At 39.1% G+C, this 20116-nt stretch overlaps 1 protein-coding gene across 4 annotated transcripts in view; it reads left to right on the top strand.

Annotated features, from left to right (window-relative positions):
• CBLB (Cbl proto-oncogene B) overlaps window positions 1-20116 on the top strand; it is a 241730-nt gene that overhangs the window by 186336 nt on the left and 35278 nt on the right. For all 4 annotated transcript variants that reach the window (XM_040336632.1, XM_040336633.1, XM_040336631.1 and 1 more), the window contains 2 exons: window positions 11130-11273; window positions 14897-14976. In XM_040336632.1, coding sequence (XP_040192566.1) covers window positions 11130-11273; window positions 14897-14976 — 224 coding nt within the window. The remainder of the gene's footprint in view (window positions 1-11129; window positions 11274-14896; window positions 14977-20116) is intronic.

Below are 20116 nucleotides of genomic sequence, written 5' to 3'. Positions count from 1 at the left end.
TACACGTTCCCCCTTAACTTTAGCTTCACTCCAGGTTTGGTATCGCCAGAGAGGATATTTTTCGCTCTACTCTGACACAAGTCCACTCCGCTTTCTGATAATCCAGCATTACCGGATGTCGGGTAAGCAACAGCTTCCCCTGAACTGGTTAACGAGACTCCTTTTATCCACCTACTGTAAGTCTTTATTTGGATCAGGTCTAGTGCATGGAATTTGAGCATTTTGTGTCATCTCTCAAAGGTTTCCTGCCACACTCTGTCAATGGTATATAAATCAATACTGACCCACACTATTAGCATACTTCCTATATACACACTAAACTATGTTCCAGGGAGCTGGGGTTTGAGATCCCTGCCGGAGATTGGCACACTGCATTTCTCTTCACTCAAAGTTCTCGATCTCCTGTTACACATTCAGGAGAAAAATATAAACTGCTTTCCAGATGGTACTGTGCCCCGGTTTCTATTAACCACATTTTCCCTGCATCTTCAGACACCTGTCCTATTATCTATCTTACCGCGCTCGGTCAAATCTCAGAAATCAAGCCTCTCAAGATTTTTCCTTTTTGGGTGGACATAATCAACAACACTATGTTAATGGAGGAAATGCAGTCTAAAGAACTGGATACTCAGGGGGAAAAATGTACCACCCTATGGTACATCTGGATGCGCTACTCAACTTCTGAGGAATAAGCTCAAACAATAAGCTCTGACATTTTGTGATATTAATCAGGAGGACTGGTATCCAGTATACACTATTCTCTCCCTCTTCTGCCCCTCTTCTCTTCTTTCTTTTTGTTCTCCCCCTCTCTATTTTTCCTCTGAGTGTTATCATTCATTGTTTAGCTGTGTCACTTGACATTGCATAGATTATTTATATCCTTAACTGAGCTGATAGTGTAGATATCACCCACACCTTTGATCCTATACCTGGATGGCTATCTGAGGACATCCCTATTCACATATCAGTAATTCTATATTGATTAACTTGCCTCTATTTGGACATCAATGTTGACTGACAACCATTCATGCGTGTTTTTCAATGTTAAGTCGTATATATAATTTCCAAGTGAATTTGTTTTTTCTTTCTATACTACTTTGAAAATGTGTTAATAAACATGTATTTAACCTAAAAATTAAAGTGGATCTCTGCAAAGTAAGTAAAATAATTTGGAATGAATAAAAACGCAAAATAAATTAATAACATGGGCTTCAGTTATCTCATTCTGAGATCCGGTCTCTAGAGCATATCCGTCGATGTTTGGTACATTTGGCCTATGTGGACAGACTTCTTTCTGCTTCAAATTTGTTTTTCAGCTCTACTACAGTGGGGCAAAAAAGTATTTAGTCAGCCACCAATTGTACAAGTTCTCCCATTTAAAAAGATGAGAGAGGCCTGTAATTGTCATCATAGGTATACCTCAACTATGAGAGACAAACTGTGGAAACAAATCCAGACAATCACATTGTCTGATTTGGAAAGAATTTATTTGCAAATTATGGTGGAAAATAAGTATTTGGTCAATATCAAAAGTTCATCTAAATACTTTGTTATATATCCTTTGTTGGCAATGACCGAGGTCATACGTTTTCTGTAAGTCTTCACAAGGTTGTCACACACTGTTGCTTGTATGTTGGCCCATTCCTCCATGCAGATCTCCTCTAGAGCAGTGATGTTTAAGGCTGTCGCTGGGCAACACAGACTTTCAACTCCCTCCAAAGGTTTTCTATGGGATTGAGATCTGGAGACTGGCTAGGCCACTCCAGGACCTTCGAAATGCTTCTTACAAAGCCACTCCTTCATTGCCCGGGCGGTGTGTTTGGGATCATTGTCATGCTGAAAGACCCAGCCACGTTTCATCTTCAATGCCCTTGCTGATGGGAGGAGGTTTGCACTCAAAATCTCACGATACATGGCCCCATTCATTCTTTCATGTACACTGATCAGTCGTCCTGTTCCCTTTGCAGAGAAACAGCCCCAAAGCATGATGTTGCCACCCCCATGCTTCGCAGTAGGTATGGTGTTCTTTGGTTACAACTCAGCATTCTCTCTCCTCCAAGCACGACGAGTTGTGTTTCTACCAAATAGTTCTACTTTGGTTTCATCTGACCATATAACATTCTCCCAATCCTCTTCTGGATCATCCAAATGCTCTCTAGCAAACCTCAGATGGGCCCAGACATGTACTGGCTTAAGCAGGGGGACACGTCTGGCACTGCAGGATCTGAGTTCCTGGCGGCGTAGTGTGTTACTGATGGTAGTCTTTGTTACGTTGGTCCCAGATCTCTGCAGGTCATTCACTAGGTCCCCCCGTGTGGTTCTGAGATCTTGGGTGGAGCCCCAGATCGATGAAGATTATCAGTGGTCTTGTATGTCTTCCATTTTATAATTATTGCTCCCACAGTTGATTTCTTCACACCAAGCTGCTTGCCTATTGCAGATTCAGTCTTTCCAGCCTGGTGCAGGTCTACAATTTTATTTCTGGTGTCCTTCGACAGCTCTTTGGTCCTCAACATAGTGGAGTTTGGAGTGTGACTGAGGTTGTGGACAGGTGTCTTTTATACTGATAACAAGTTCAAACAGGTGCCATTAATACAGATAATGAGTGGAGGACAGAGGGGCCTCTTGAAGAAGATACAGCTCTGTGAGAGCCAGAAATCTTGCTTGTTTGTAGGTGACCAAATACTTATTTTCCACAGTTGAGGTATACCTATGATGACAATTACAGGCCTCTCATCTCTTTAAGTGGGGGAACTTGCACAATTGGTGACTGACTAAAATACTCTTTGCCCTATGTATTTGAGTAACGATATTCAACTTTGTACAAATGCTTTTAACACAATCGTGTTTTTAAATAAAATTGCTTTTATAAAATTTCCATGTACTATCTGATTAAGCACCTAAAAAGTCCCATACCTATACTTTTATCCATTGAAACCTTCTAATTGGAATGTTGGTGCTATGAACAATACCAATCTGGTCATGTCCACATAATCCATCGATATTATTGCACTGGCACTTTAAATGCGGTGCTAGAAACACAAATGGAACAAGGGTGTGGGTAAAGTTTCACATATTTCAGAGATGTACTGCCTATTTTTTTTGCCCAGACATACACCTTTTATATGAAAAAACAATCACGATGATGTTGATTAGGAAAGCTGGGGCATCACTGTTCAGATTCACTTCTCCATAAGTTTATTTGCCTTTTTAGGTACATTTTTCATGCTTTGAGTTTTTCCATGCCTGTTCTGTATGCGTTTTCCACAGGACAGGCTTGTGCATTTGACTTGTTGCACCATTCAACCTTGAATATGTGCTTGCTGTAAACTGCACCAAAATGCAGAAAATGTTTTTTTTTTTTTTTTTTTATGCTTCACAGGAATAGTGAATGAAAATAAAGATGCAGAACTCCCCTAGCTCTTTAGGCGCAATGTAAGGTGTGTTAATAAACGCCTAAAGGAAAGATATAAGATTTGGCTTGTCTCACTAAAGCACAATACAAATTCAGTAATTGCTATACTGTTAGTGTTTTAAGTGATTGTCTTTCGAATTGTTGTAATACAGGCATCCACGAGCATTGTGTTTTACAGCCAATTACATGCAGAGCTTAAAAATGTGTGTTCTTGTTTGCTTATGAATTGTAGCTGTTGCAAACACAGTATCGGTCCCGAAAGACTGCTTATGCTTAAAAACTGTGTTTCTCTGTTCTGGTTGCTAGTAATTGGCCCTATTAATTAACTTGGTTATGTTGAACTTAGAGCGTTCTCACTCTACATGGATTCTGCACATTGCAACCAAAATAACTGGGTATGTATTCATAGCTACTGTATTTTATGGATTTAGTTGGCAGTGGCACTCTGGTACAGACATGTTTTTTTTTTTCCTAAATATAAAATGTATACAGTTTTATTATGCTTTTTTCAACCTAAGGCACAGTTCATTCAGTAAGTACTTGTTTACGTTGGCTTTTCCCTCTGGTGGACCGTATTTCAGAGGGTGTTTGGAAGTAATGTTGCCTCCTCACCACCTGTTTTAACCCCTGAAACCCCACGCCACAGCAGTGCACGCAGTTACAGGGCAGTTATGGCATATCCCCATTTACTTGATGGGGCCCCATTCAACAGGCAGTACTGACCTCTAAATGCAACCCCTTTTAACTTGGCTAATCTAAAGGGGGTATAAATCTTGCAAGCCATGCAGCAAACCATCTCAGCCCTATCAAGTTTACACCCCCTGTCTGACTGCCTTTGAACCTTAAAGGGGCTGTCATTGTTTTACCATCTCCCAACTGTAAGTGTAAACTTAGCCTTGGCATGCATTTTGTTTTTCTTTAATCCTGCATATATCAATAAAAATGTATACCACACATATTAAAATGCTTCTAAAGAAAAGTAAAGCACAGTGTTGAAGTGGCTCTCAGATGAGAGCTGTAGGTTTTGACCAATAGATAAAGTGGATCTATTTTTGCGTGTTATAATAGCCTGAGTTAGATTAATTTATTCAGTGCGGCATGAAATAACATATTAAAAGCATCAAGCAAATGTTTTAATAGTGAAACTACTTGTCAAAGTTAAAAGGTGCTAAAAGTCTAATTTAAAATCATTAATTGGGAACAGTACTATTGTAAGATGCTTATTTATTATCAGATAAATGTCTGTTTTTTTTAAAGATTTCAGATTATTAGAGTCTGTGCATTAAATTTGATCTGCAATTTTTTTTTTATAAAATCTATAAATTTACAAACACCGGAAGCTGGTGAGAATAATGCAGCAAAGAAAGCATTGTTTTTGTAGACGAGCAGTACTGATATTTCCATTACTCCTCCACTATTGCGCTCTGCAGCTGTCTTGTGCATAACACTAGAAAATCTCAAATTGACTTATTCATTTCTGAAATGTTATGTTCACATGGGAATTTATAGTATTAAATATAGTATTAGCAAACATGTGTTCCTAGTACAGTAATACAGTGGAGGAAAGAATGTTTGCAGTTGTGCGAAAAGAAAGCTAATATATAGGAGTGCCATTATACAAGCATCTTTATGTCCACAAACCCCCTTAGACTGGTGTTAATAATACAGCAGGGCGAGTGTTTGTATTAGCAGACACAGTGCTGATATTTTCATTACTCCTCTACTGAACTTCTCAGCTGTCTAATTTGGAGCAGTAGAAAATATCATTGTTTTTTTCTTTTTTTTTTTCCTTCATTAAAGTCAATGTTATGTTCACTTGAGAGTTTTGCGGTTTTTAAATTTTAGTAGTACTAACAAGATTGTAGCTGCCTTTTGGAGTCATAATCAAGTACTTTTGAAAAAAAAATCCCTGGGGGGAGGGCAGACTTTTATGGGTGCACTGTGTTAACCATCATTATTGGTGGTCTTTGATGAATACAGGTAATAGCTGAACACTTTACATCTTTTTCTATTCTCTGATGAGCAGACCTGTCTCTGAAGTAACACATATTCATAGAAGTGAACAAAGGTCACACCCTGTGAACATGCTTAGTATATTTTAAGCTGAATGCTGTCAATCTCTAATGCCGCATACATGCGATCGGAAATTTCTTCAAGAAAACCGTGGATTTTTTTCCAACGGAATGTTGGCTCAAACTTGTGTTGCATACACACAGTCGCACAATTCCAACAGTCAAAAATGTGGTGATGTACAACACTACAATGAGCCAAGAACAAATAAGTTCAATGATTCAGAGCATGCGTCAAATTGATTCTAAGCATGCATGTTTATTTGCGCGTCGGAATTGCATACAGACGATCAGAATTTTCAGACGAGAACTTCTCTTGCTGGAAAAATTGAGAACCAGCTCTCAAACTTTTGCTGTCGGAAATTCGGACAGAGAAAGTCAGATGGAGCCTACACACGGTCGGAATTTCCAACCAAAAGCTCATATCAAACTTTTCTTGTCTGAATTTCCGATTGTGTGTACGCGGCATAACCTTCCAAATGATAGCGGCTTATTTTTACAAATTCTTAGTATCTGCTGTAACAGATTATTTTCATTCTGGATTCATCTTATCAATTGGCTTTTAGAGAGTCTCCAAATCCATTGGCACTTTGTATGTTAATCCAATCGCATGCCATTACAATGTAATTTGGAATTTAAGTGATACGTGTGGATTGTGTATGTGTGTGTATATACAGTATCTGATAAAAGTGAGTCCACCCCTCACATGTTTGTAAATATTTTATTGTATCTTTTCATGTGACAACACTGAAGAAATTACACTTTTCTACAATGTAATGTGCACAGCTTATTAAAACAGTGTAAGTTTGCTGTCCTCTCAAAATAACCTAACACACAGCAATTAATGTCTAAACTGCTGGCAACAAAAGTGAGTACACCCCTAAGTGAAAATGTTCAAATTGGGCCCAAAGTGTCAGTGTGTGGTCCACCATTATTTTCCAGCACTGTCTTAACTCTCTTGGGCATGGAGTTCACCAGAGCTTCACAGGTTGCCACTGGAGTCCTCTTCCACTCCTCCATGACATCATCATAGAGCTGGTGGATGTTGGAGACCTTGCCCTCCTTCAGCTTCCATTTGAGCATGCCACACAGATGCTCAATAGGGTTTAGGTCTGGAGACATGTTTGGCCAGTCCATCAACTTTACCCTCAGCTTCTTTAGCAAGGCATTGGTCGTCTTGGAGATGTGTTTGGGGTCTTTCTCATGTTGGAATACTGCCCTGCAGCCCGGTCTCTGAAGGGAGGGGATCATGCTCTGCTTCAATATGTCACAGTACATGTTGGCATTCTTGGTTCCCTCAATGAACTGTAGCTCCCCAGTGCTGGCAACACTCATGCAGCCCCAGGCCATGACCCTCCCACCACCATGCTTGACACCATCTGAACCAAACAAGTTTATCTTGTCTCATCAGACCACATGACCTGGTTCCGGACACTTCGGTTTACAAACACCATGGCGGTGGAACACACGCCAGCCCCACTAGCGGAAGCAACATCCATTTGCCTGGTGATACATGACACCAAAGAGGGAAAATGGCTAATTGGGCCCCACTTGGACATTTTCATTTAGGGGTGTACTCACTTTTGTTGCCAGCGGTTTAGACATTAATGGCTGTGTTATTTTGAAGGGACAGCAAATTTACACTGTTATACAAGCTGTACACTCACTACTTTGCATTGTAGCAACGTGTAATTTCTTCTTCAGTGTTGTCACATGAATGGATATAATATATTTTAAAAAATGTGGTGTACTCACTTTTATGAGATACTGTGTGTGTATATGTATGTATGTATGTGTATATGTATATGTGTGTATGTGTATGTATATATATATATATATATATATATATATATATATATATATATATATATATATATATATATATATATATATATATACAGTGTGTGTAAAATGTGTATAGTGACAGCCCCTGTCAGTTGTGGGTGGAGTATATCTCCCACATAGGATTCTGTGGTTCATGAGGGCAGTGGAAAGTTTATAGCGGGTTGCAGGGGGTTAATCATTGACTACTCTTTGCTCTACCACCTTGGGTAAAATTATTTTTCCCCTGCATTAATGGGTTGCTGTAAAAAGATGCAAACAGGTTGTGAGGTAACATGTCTGCAGCTCTAAAGTAGACCCAGTGAGGTCTATTTACTAACCAGTTGGCTTAAAGAGGAGCCCCAGTCTCCTGTCTAAAACTTAAGTCAGCAACTACAAAAACTAGCTACTGACTTTTAATAAAACAGCCACTCGCTTCTGTTTGGGACTTTCTTATACCCTTAACCTTGCTCTTATCCCCCCCCCCCCCCCTTTCATTTTTCTTTCTTCTTTCTTTTGCTCTTCTCTTCTTTTTTTTTTGGAATAGCGGGACACGCAAATGTAAATCGCGGACCCTATTGATGGCCTATTTTGTGGGAGAAGCCTGTGCTGTAATTACTTTAGCGCTACCTCTGTCTGATTCGCAGTGCTTTTCCTTGTTGATCCATGTTTGTGGTTTGTGTGTTAATTTTGTAATACGTAATCCTTTGTGCCCATTCCAGAGCTGCTGGTGACTAATTCCCTTTTATTTCTTTGTTTTGTTATTTTGTTTGTTTTAAACCATTGTATGATGTATGTTGACATCCAATAAAAATTGTCAATTATAAAAAAAAAACGCTTTTCCCACAATCCAGCTCACTCCAGCCGTTTTTTACCTCTCATCTTCTGTTTTTGGTGCCAGGATCTTAAATGTAGGCTCACAGTCAGGTGCGCATTGTAAATGGTCCTGCAGTCTTCTGGGACTTGTCCCAGAAGACTGCGGGGGGGGGGATTATGGGGACTTTGGCTTCCAATTGCCAGAGCAGAAGTGGGATCCGGTACCTGTCAGAATTAAACACCCCCCAAGTCCTCGGCTTTAATAACGTTTTTTGCTGGCTGTTCGTTTTGGACTCGGGTCCTTATCCATATGGGGTAATCTTCATGTTTTGCTTTCACGCTGACCAATAAGCCCAGGCAGGAAGCCCTAAAACCTACTTGCTGTGTGAATTACCTCTCTGCGAGTCTCCAATTCATTTTACCTCTGGTGATCATATGTCTCGCTCCTATTATTATTAAACTCCATTTTACACCCCTCTGAACATCATGATATTCATTCCTTAACGTTTTAAAAATGACCGTTTTTTTTGAATCTCCCATCCACTACCGCCTTAATACAATTCTGCTGGCATAATCTATCTACATAAGATATTGTATTTACTCTGTTCTTCTCTGCCCAATAGAATTGGTTATGCAGCTGCAGTTGAAATGTCAGAACCAATTGTGGTTTAATTTTATCCTCTGAATCAGATCTGTTGCTTAACGGAAATGGCAAACCTCTAATAAAAAGCAGGCAGAAAATCAGCCACCTTTAGAGATCTAGAAGAACCCTTACATATTTATTTTTCCATAATACAAACTTGACTTATTTTTAATCACTATGCAGTTGGACACTTGTATAACCAGGTATTTGCACATTTCTCCTGACCTTAGAATGGGATAGTCATTTTTACAATAGTGTAACACCACTGAGAAATGGAAACATTAACATGCTATTTCTTTTAGTACCAGAAGAAGTACTGTAAATGGAACATCTTTTTCCTGTAATGCTGGGGGGAAAAAAATCAATAATGCTTTTTGCTGTACTTTTTTTCTTTAGTATGTCAAGCTACTCTGTATTTAGAACTTCACTATACAGTTTTAAGGACCAAGTCTGTAAAAATGCTCTATTGTATCTATTAACAGAGAGTGGAGATAAAATGTACTTGCCCTTCCATTAGTCTCCATTCGGTTTTGCCATTGAAACAATTTTCCCAGTAGCCACCTGTCTACTTTTGTTGGTGCTGATATTTCATTATTTTAAAAACTTAAAATATTGCCTACATTGTACTGTAGCTCATTTCCAGATGTAGGGGTTGGCTATAGATTCATTTTTTATGGTCTTCAACTTTTTTATTTTCTATACTTTTTATTGTGTGTTGGGGTTTTTAACCCAAAATACAACTGATGCAATATTGCATAAGGATTGCTAAAAGGTACACAATTGGTGAGATATGCTCATTGCTTTGTTCCTCTAAACTGACTGAATACCCCATCCTCCCCTAGCTTTCAGTGCCTGAAACATGTTAAACGAACAGCTTTGAACAATTCAGTACAGTCTGATTGCTTTTTATGGTTGGCATATCTATTCTTTCTGGGGATTGTGGGGGAGTTGAGGTGTAACGCTAGTCAAACTTTCTGCAACGTATTTGGGTTTGCATGTAGTAGGAAGGGGTCAGAAGCTCTGCTTTATATTTTCTATGGTTGTGTTTGGGAGATTTTAAGCAGGGAGAGAGAACGCCAATGTGACCATCTCCAGCATTGAGGTAAAAAATCTCCAGTGGATTTAGAGAGAGCTTAATGGCTTAATTTTTCCCCTAGTTTAATCATTGCTGTTGTGCTGTCACTTTATGAAACTGGAACCAAGACTAACAATAAACTCCGGTGTGTAGCAGTAACATAAATGCACAAAAGTAAAAAATATAAACAATACATCACTTGCCCAGACAGATATACACAATCCGAACCTCTCACCGAAGGAAGTGTATTGTGAAAACGAACACATAAATTGCTTAGAGGTTACCTAATGTTCCACTATCATTAGTAATGGCACAAAGACATGCAAGTCTCTGCAGAAAACTGAAAAGGTGTACTTTTGGGGGGCCTTAAAGGTTGATCTTGCAATCCACTCTTCTAAACCATGTAATATTATACACAAATGTATTTTGTATCTCTCTTCTGGTTATTAAAGCCCATTACCTGTGAGCCAGTAAATGGAAGAAAACCACTCCATTAGTATTCCTTTATATTGAAGTTAAACTTTTTAATGCATATATTTTGTGCATATACTATACATAAAAGAAATTCAAATGCACTGCTACATCTTGTGGTACTTGAAATCAATATTTGTGCTTGAAGATAGTTGCGGTACATATAACGTTATTTAACTAATAGTTTGGACCATCATTTAAGTCTAGTTTATATTGTATACTACTTTTGTAATGGGCCAACAAATGTTCCTACATTAATGCTTCAATTCCTATTTGTAGTTAAATGGTTAATATAGCAGAGTTGTGAACGCAGTAGTTAAAGCAGAACTAAACCCTCCTATTCTTTACAGTCAAGGAAGCTGCCATTAATGACACTCCATAGCATAAATCCCATCAGCTTAAATAAAACAAAACTGCAAGACCAATGCTTTGATCAAAACTGATCACATCAAGAAGCGACCAAAGTGCATGGTGTCATCAGGTCCCTTTCCCTTGCTATAAAAAAAAAGGGGGATTGCATGACCATGTACTTGCTGAAACATGTGCACTATAATATCCTTTCATTTTGCTTTCTAAATCCTCGGTAAAATTGAAATAGGTGGCCCTAGTGAGTATTTTTGGGGATTAGCTTTCCTGCATCACAAGCTGGGGTTCCCAGATTCCCACACTGCCAAACAAAAGTAGTAGTAAACTGGTACAGAGCAGCAATGCTTGGAGTAAAAATTGCTTGGGTTTTATGCAGGCTTTGTGGACATACCATTAAAGCAGTATCATCAGGGTGAGCTGACTTTAACTGGATCTCTTTTTTCCTTTCTCTAGGTGTCCTTTACTGTTGCATTCTCTGTCTGATAAAATAAGGAATTCAACAGAAGATGATGATAGTGAATACAAAATCCCAACTTCCCATCCTCTACATTCGCGTCCATTGCCTCTTCACTGCCATAGTATAAAGCCTTTCTCTAGGTAAGATCGATTTCAATGTATACACAATGCTATCTTTCATGTGAAAAGTTCAATTTTTGCTCATTAAGAGAAAAAAAAGGTTACTTTTACAGAGATTACAAGTTTGATCTTCCCATGTGCTCTGGGAACCTCAGTTTTGGTCAGACTGCCCAATTGAACATTAAGTTTAAAAGGTGTTCAATTTTATGCCGCCCCCACACAGAGGCACACAGTACAGGACAAGACTTGGTAATTTTCTAACAGAGAAAGTTATAAGCTGCAGGGTGACCACAGTCAATACTGCTGACTAGTCCCTTGTCCTTTGCTTTTTTTGGGGGGGGGCACAGCTTTCAGAGTTCCCTTTTTAGAGTAGAATTGCATAGCTATATATAATATATATATATATATATATATATATATATGTGGGTGTGTGTGTGTGTATGTGTGTGTGTGTGTATGTATGTATGTGTATATATATGTATGTGTATATATATATATATATATATATATATATATATATATATATATATATATATATATATATATATATATATATATATATATATATATATAACCGCATGCTGTAATTCTCCCTGTATTCTCCTGTCCATTTTCCCTTTTCAAATGTACTTAGTTGCATTCAGGAGAAGGTAACTTGTATACTAAGGTAACCTGAGTTGGCATTGTGTGTTCAGAGTTTGCTTAAATATTACCCAGAGCATCCAACGGATTTGATAAGACTATAAAATCTATGGTGCATTTTTATCGGTTTCATTTTTTAAAAGTTTTTTTCCGAATTAAAGCTGGACCAGATGCATGGAGCCTAAATCAACCTTACAAGCTTTTCTGCAAAAACAGTTGTGGTAATCTGTTCTGGCAGAAAGGTCTTGTCAACTTTTTTCATATATATATATATATATATATATATATATATATATATATATATATATATATATGTGTGTATATATATATATACCCCAACTTTTCAGTAAACTCAAAGTTGAGTTTTCTTCCATTTTTAATAAACTCTAGTTTAAACATCGTTTGTTTCTGCTGCTTTTTAACTGTCCAACTTTGCAGATTTTAATATTGGACCTTTTCTCAAGAAGTATGAAATCCCCTTGTTTCTAGTGTTGATTGCACAGTGATATTCATTTGTTTCTTGTTTTTGTCCCTGGTTTGCACTGGTGCGGCTTTGACGTCCCGCTACTTCAGAGTGTTTTCAAAGCCGCACATCAGTGTGATATGCACTGATGATTTTGTGTCTTGCGACTTCATTTACCAGAAGTCTATGCAAGTCAGAATTAAATCATCAAAAAGTAGTGCAGGAACCTTTTTCATAATCGCTGCAACATTAATCGTGGCAATATGAACAGTTTCATTGCTGAAAAAGGCTTGCGACTTGTCATGTGACTTGGAACTGTCAATTCACAACAGTGTGAACGGGGGCTTATTTTGTTTTGCAAGTGTCTTTTGATTTAATAAAAAATTCATTAGTGAATATTACTTTATGCCTCATTGTCCTTTCTGTACTTGGTGATAAAAGAAGCGCAAGTATCATCTGATCAGCCTATCAAGAGATTTCCCCAATTCAAGTATGATTTATGTGATTTTTTTTTTTTTTTTTCTGTGTGGCTTAGATCAGAACGAGCACTGTAAGTCTATTTTACATTGCATTAATCTTCATACCTGACAGAGCAGCTTGTTAACATTGTTATGCTGAACATCTGATTTGGACATTCAGGAATTACACCAGTCATATGGGCCAAAGTACATAGCCTTGGAGGTTGTACTGCTGACATTTAAAGCATGTTGCCCAAAACATTTTCTTTCAGTTTTGATTAGGTTAAAGGTTTTAAACTCTGCCAGTTTATTTCTTACACTGTGTGTCCCTTTAGGGTATATTTCCCTTCAATAAATGAAAATAAGAAAATCTCTAAGTTAGTGGAATTTTTTTTTACTTGGGCAGTTGTCCTTTGTATAGGTGATTCCATTGGAAGGTTTACCCTCATCTACTGTACTGGTGACAAAAGTATCCAAAAGTATCATTTTGGATTTCCCATAATTGTCTTGGTCATAATGGTTAAAGGGCAAAAAAGGAGGATGAGGACACAACACAGGAGGGAAGCAATTAAAACTTGACAGTGGCTCTACAATCATATGTTGTTCATATATATCATTTGTTGTTGTTTTTTTTTTTTAATGGTGTATTTCTTTTTTTTCTTTTTTATATCACAAATTATTCATGAAACTTTTAGAGTGTCATTTAATGTTACCGAAAACCTAGTAATTTCCAGATCGCCAATTGTAATAACAGGGTTGGTAGGGGGAACGCTTATTATTATTTAAAAAGGTCTGTGTGGTTACCATTGGTAAGTGGCTCTGTGCCTTGTGATCACATTTGGAGCCGGTTCACACTGGGGCGACTTGCGATCCGACTTAATGTCGCCTCAAGTCGTCCCAAGTCGCGCTGTAGAGAAAAACAAAGGAAGTGAATGGGAGCGGTGTTAATACACATGACTCAAGGCGATCCGACTTCAGAAAAGGTTCCTGTACTACTTCAATCCGACTTGTAGGCGATTTGTACCCATTGATTTCAATGGAAGTCGCCTCAGAAGTCGGGTCACTGTCTTGAAGCGACTTTCCAGGAAGATAACATACATTTCTCAGGCAAACCCCTCCTGCCCCCCTCCCTCTCCTAGAGCTAATTGTTGTTTTATTGGCCACTGGAAAGTCTCCTGTCCTGGAGACGACTTCAAGTCGTGTTGTAAATCGCCCCAGATCGCCCTGTGGTTCATGCTCAAGTCGTGTCGGAGTCGCCTCTGAAAATCGCGCTGGAAGTCGTGTCGCCCTAGTGTGAACCGACTCTTACGGTCCACCACAGTGATCACAAATGTAAACATTACAACTGTTTACATTTGAGAGTTGTCCACTTCCTCTAATAACAGTGGAAGGGGCAGAAAGATGATCACATGCTGATTGAAGATGAGAAAAGGCTGCAGCACAGAGAAGGCTGTGGAAAAAAGGCTTTGTTCAAGTGGGGTGTTTTAAAGTGACACCTACCACCAATGTTTGGGTAAGATTATAGAATTGCATTTATTTCAGTGGGTGACTTTAAAAAGTTAAGCACACCTTAACTTCAATACTAGCATGTTTCTTAAAACAAATTGTGGCAAAATGTGTAATTTTGGGGGGTGTCCTGGCATTATGTAATCTGTTTTAATAACTGAAAGTAGGGAAAACATTTTTTCTTTTTATTGTTTTTCATTTATATTGTAAACAAATATATAAAAAGTTCTTATGTTGCTCATAAATTATATCCGTTTAATTTGGGTACAGGGCTGCATGACAAAGTAATTTTCAGTCAAAATATCAGAGCACGGAAAAATTAAAAGGGGCCTGGCAAGGAATGGGTATAACATGCTGGTATTGAGGTTGTTAAACTTTTGAAACCAAAAGCTGGTCATAGATGTCTCCAACAAAAAAAACTAACCCGATTTCCGATTAACACATTCAAGGTGGATGGGGGAATCCCTTCCAGCTGTGTCTGCCTTTTGGTAGTTTTCCACTATGTTGGAAATTACATTTTCTGGCATTTATTTATTTTCATTAAATATTTGATTTTTTTTTTGTTTAATTTACAGGTTATGTGAAAATGGACAGTGTTTGACAAATGGAACCCACGACACATCAGAGTTGAAAAAGCTGAAGCCTCCAGATCTAAGTATGCATATCATTTACTGAAATAAAAAAGCAGGTGTCTTTTCTAACTCGCGTTTTTTAAATGCTTACATGAATGCACAGCCTGTTGTGAAAATTACATCTTAAATATGTAACCTGTGCTTTTATTGAACTTGTTTTTTTCTGGGTGTATTAAGGCCAGCACCTCCATCTGTACTAAACATAGTTGACCATATAAGGACCTATTTTACTGCTGATAAAATTAAATGCTGTACAATTTACAACCTGACTGTAAAATCTCCTGTAGATTTACCAGAAATGAGATATGCATGAGGCAGATATGCTCTTGTACTACAAAGTTGATGGTACATCTAAGGCAGATTGTACAGTCAATTTACACCTGGGTCTTGTGCGGTCTCCCTAAAGCCGGTTACACACAGGTCAAATGTTGGGCAACTACGGGCAGTTAAAAAAAAAAAAAATAACGGCCAACATTCGCTCCGTGTGTATGTTTGATGAGAATGGTAGAAAACGAGCATCTGAACGACACCCGATCAGCTCTCCCCCTGTTGGAACACAAAGGCTCAGCGGGGGAGATTGCTGAACTAACCTTGCATTGTTAGTACAGCGGCTCCGACCAGAGCTGTCATTTTTTTTGTTCAACCAAGCAAAAACTATTAGTGTGTACCTGGCTTTAGGCTGGCCATACAAGATACAATTTTTGTGTAGATTTACCAAAATAATATACTACGAAGTCAAACCTAAACCCTTTCAATTTGTAAGAATTCAGGCAGGCCCTTGCACTACATAGTTGAAGGTAAATCTAAAAAATTGAATAAGAGGGTCCTTTCACACTGGTTTGCCAAGAAAAAAATGATGAATACAGTTTCAGGTTTCATCCATATGCACACCTGTCTTCAGTTTACATCTCCGTTCAGTTTATATCTGTTTTTGCATATATTTTTAATTTTTTTTATTTTTTTAATTGAAGGAACCAATCATAGGGGACAAAAGTAAAAACAAAAAATATTTCTTGCCTAATAACTGACATATGACAGAATCGACCTAAATGGACAACATTCATTTACATCCATTCAGATATATTGAAACTGAAATAGACACATCCTTATTTTGTTTAAAAAAACAGACCCAAATCTCACATTTCAAATCTTGTAACACTAGCAGTAACAGGCAGCAGTGCCTTAGGTATCACTCAAAATATACTGCTATAAAGCTGTAAGCACACTTGCATGCCAGAAAGGACACTGCTCTATTTCAGAGGGCATTTAAGACAAAAGGTAAATCTTTCAGGGTGCTGCTTAGGCACATTTAGCACTTACAGATATTGGCTAAAAGTTAGCAAATCTTTGCTATTTATGTTAAGGTTATTTTTAAAGTCCAATGGCACGCAGACAGTTTTATAACATGAAACATACTTTTGCCTCCTTAATGTATTAAAAATAATGTTCCAATATGTCCAAAAGATATCTCCATATTTCAGCCCCTTTATTGTCAGAATCTGATCTTTCAGGTAAGAAGGGACTTCAGGGCATTCTACGTTCTCTCATGGTGACAGAGGCTTTTGCTCCCATAGTAAAATTCCTAAGATCCCTTGCGCTTGTGGGAGTACATAGATATAGTCTAGGACTGACACTGCCTGCTTGGGTGGTAATAGGGAGTATTGAACCCCACTGTCATTGCAGTATTGAGTGGGAGAGGGTATTTGTCAGCACACTTTTCTAGTAGTATTAAGGTTTCTCTTAGTAGTATGCACAGTGCTAATCGGGGGCTGCCCAAGATATAGGTCTCAGTCAATGGTAGTGAGTTTTTTTTACAAGACGAGCAGCTTTATCACACAGCCTGCTCCATGTAATGTTAATTTGTGTTGTGACAACTGCATTCTGGACTGCAGAGAGGATGCAGCGTTGGATGATGCAGTTCAGCAAAAATTTTAATATGATTGTCTACAGAATTTAGGATGACAAGGGTGCCAGGGCACAGCAACAGCTTTGACACTGGTTATTATAAACATTTTGATATTCAATATGCATTTAACATGTGAGCTTTTGCTTTCACTTAGGCTCTATGGATCTTCCTATCTCTTCCAAATCAACTTTCAGTAAGTTGAAACATAAAATCCACATTAACGTGTTTCTCAGCCAGCTTCTTAATTCTTTTAGCTGCAAACAAATGTTAATGTTAATTAGCAGAAGCAGCTTGGAAGAGACTATCACTTGTAATCTAACCTTGCATGATGATCATATCCAGATAATTCAATAAAAACATCCAATTAGCAAGATACGTAAATGCAGGCTAAAAAAAAAATATTTTTTCTTGGCATGCACAACGTTTTTGGAAAAGTGTATTCACCCAAGTTCATGCCATATTCTCTTTATTTAATATACATTTTTTGCACACAGCCTAATTCTGATTGAACTGAGAGGTTGAAAATAAGGGAAAGGTTTTCGGTTTCCATCAATAAAGCAGTAGTCTAAGGTTTTTCAGATTTCCTAAAAGGAAATTGATGTGTTTTAGTGTTAACCTTTTGCTCTTTCTTTCTATTTATATATATATATATATATATATATAATCATTTAACTAGGCATAAAAGCTTGTACATACAAATTCTCTTATGCAGGCCACATTATTTTGATGTTCTATCAGGTAATGAATTTGGGCAAATAATCTTTCCAGCACTGAGCAAATAAAGATGTGTAAATAAACATTTGCCACATCTATCTTCACATTTTGTTGTAAGCTGTAGGATATAGACCCTCCTAATTCTCTCTGTACGGCATGCCCACTACTGTCAGATTAGTCTACACTTTGTATTGGGCCTGCAGGATGGTTGCTGCTGCATTGTTGGTGTTACTTTGCTCTAGAAAATAGTCCAATGATGCTGCACAATGTACATTAATACATACTAAACCTTTGCAGTTTTCTAATGATTTAATATTTCAGGTGCCAATATACACTTGCAGATCTGCAGGGAAAGCTTATTTTAGACCTTGTCCACCAACAATAATTGATATGAGTATAGATTCCCCTCTTCATCAAGGCTATTTGATGATCTAAAACTCCACGCCACCTTCAATCTTTGCTGAATTGAACCTTTATTGATTTTACAGGAATTTGTAATTTTGCATAGACATGGTGTAATGTCCAGGGCCAGAGACGAAGGGTGTTTTGGTTTATAATTTTTCACCAAGAAGCGGTAACGATTTATCATTTTTTCGCCAGGAAGCAGTTTGTTTTCAAATGCTTTGCCTCCCAGTACTGTAGGCATATGCTGAGGCCTCCATTTATTTCACAATAATATTGCTGTTGGCAAATGCCTATATAGCAATTTATATAATTTTTTTGCCAATTTGTTAATTTCCAGTACGTATTCCACTACCATGTATATCCACTATAAAACCTTAAAGTGGTTGTAAACCCACCATAGCATTTTCAGGCAATCCCCTGTGTTAAATAATGCAATGTCTCTAGTGTATATGCTTTCTTTAACCACTTGCCGCCCGCCAATGACAAATTGACGTCGGCAAAGTGGTTGTAGAATCCTGACTGGACGTCATATGACGTCCTCAGGATTCTGAGCCGCTGCGCGCCCCCGGGGGCGCGCATCGCGGCGATCGTTGTTGCGGGGTGTCAGTCTGACACCCCGCAACACCGATCTCGGTAAAGAGTCTCTCACGGAGACTCTTTACCACGTGATCAGCCGTGTCGAATCACGGCTGATAGACGCGAGTAGAGGAGAGCCGATCGGCGGCTCTCCTGACAGGGGGGGATCGCGCTGATTGTTTATCAGCGCAGCCCCCCCTCGGATCGCCACATGGACCACCAGGGAAGCCCACCCTGGACCACCAGGGAAGGGCAGGAAGAAAAAAAAACGGGGCAAAAAAAAAGTTTGAAAAAAAAATAAGTCTGGAAAAAAAAATAAAGATGCCAATCAGTGCCCACAAATGGGCACTGACTGGCAACAAAAGGAAAACAGTGCCGCCCCACAGTGTCCATCAGTGCCGCCCCACAGTGTCCATCAGTGCCGCCCCACAGTGTCCATCAGTGCCGCCCCACAGTGTCCATCAGTGCCGCCCCACAGTGTCCATCAGTGCCGCCCCACAGTGTCCATCAGTGCCGCCCCACAGTGTCATCAGTGCCGCCCCACAGTGTCATCAGTGCCACCCCACAGTGCCCATCTGTGCCACCCCACAGTGCCCATCTGTGCCGCCTATGTGTGCCCATCAGTGCCGCCTATGTGTGCCCATCAGTGCCGCCTATGTGTGCCCATCAGTGCCGCCTATGTGTGCCCATCAGTGCCGCCTATGAGTGCCCATCAGTGCCGCCTATGAGCGCCCATCAGTGCCGCCTATGAGCGCCCATCAGTGCCGCATATCAGCGCCCATCAGTGCCGCATACCAGCGCCGCCAATCAGTACCACCTCATCTGTGCCCGTCAGTACTACCTCATCGATGTCCATCAGTGCCATCTCATCTGTGCCCATCAGTGCCGCCATATCAGTGCCCATAATTGAAAGAGAAAACTTACTTATTTACAAAAAAATTTACAGAAAAAAATAAAAACGTAATTTTTTTTTCAAAATTTCCAGTCTTTTTTAGTTGTTGCGCAAAAAAAAAAAATCGCAGAGGTGATCAAATACCACCAAAAGAAAGCTCTATTTGTGGGGAAAAAAGGACGCCAATTTTGTTTGGGTACAGTGTAGCACGACCGCGCAATTGCCATTCAAAGTGCGACAGTGCTGAAAGCTGAAAATTGGCTTGGGCGGGAAGGTGTATACGTGCCCTGTATGGAAGTGGTTAAAAAATGCCTCTGTATACCTTATTTCTGAGTAGCGCTCAGGTGATCGGCCGCCTCTCACGATCTGACACCTACATCGGGAGGGGCTGACAATCCCCTGCTGACATCAGTTGGGAGGAGAGAGGCGGCCGGTCACGTGAGCGCAGAACAGTGCTTAGAGATAAGGTATACAGAGGCATTTTTTTTATAAAGCATATACACTGGAGACATTGCATTATCTAAGCACAGGGGATTGCCTTAAAATGCTAAAGTTATTTCAGCAGCAGGAGGGCAGGGGCAGGTACTGTCACAAGCTGATAGGTGGGGAGAGGAGGACTGAGGAGAGCTGTGGATGACTGAGGCACGTAAACTGACTACGGTGTCGGGGC

This window comes from Rana temporaria, chromosome 2 (assembly GCF_905171775.1).
Source record: "Rana temporaria chromosome 2, aRanTem1.1, whole genome shotgun sequence".
In the NCBI taxonomy this organism is placed as follows: Eukaryota; Metazoa; Chordata; class Amphibia; order Anura; family Ranidae; genus Rana; species Rana temporaria.
The sequence above is the reverse complement of the archived record's forward strand: the minus strand, read 5'-3'. Positions and strand labels throughout refer to the sequence as shown.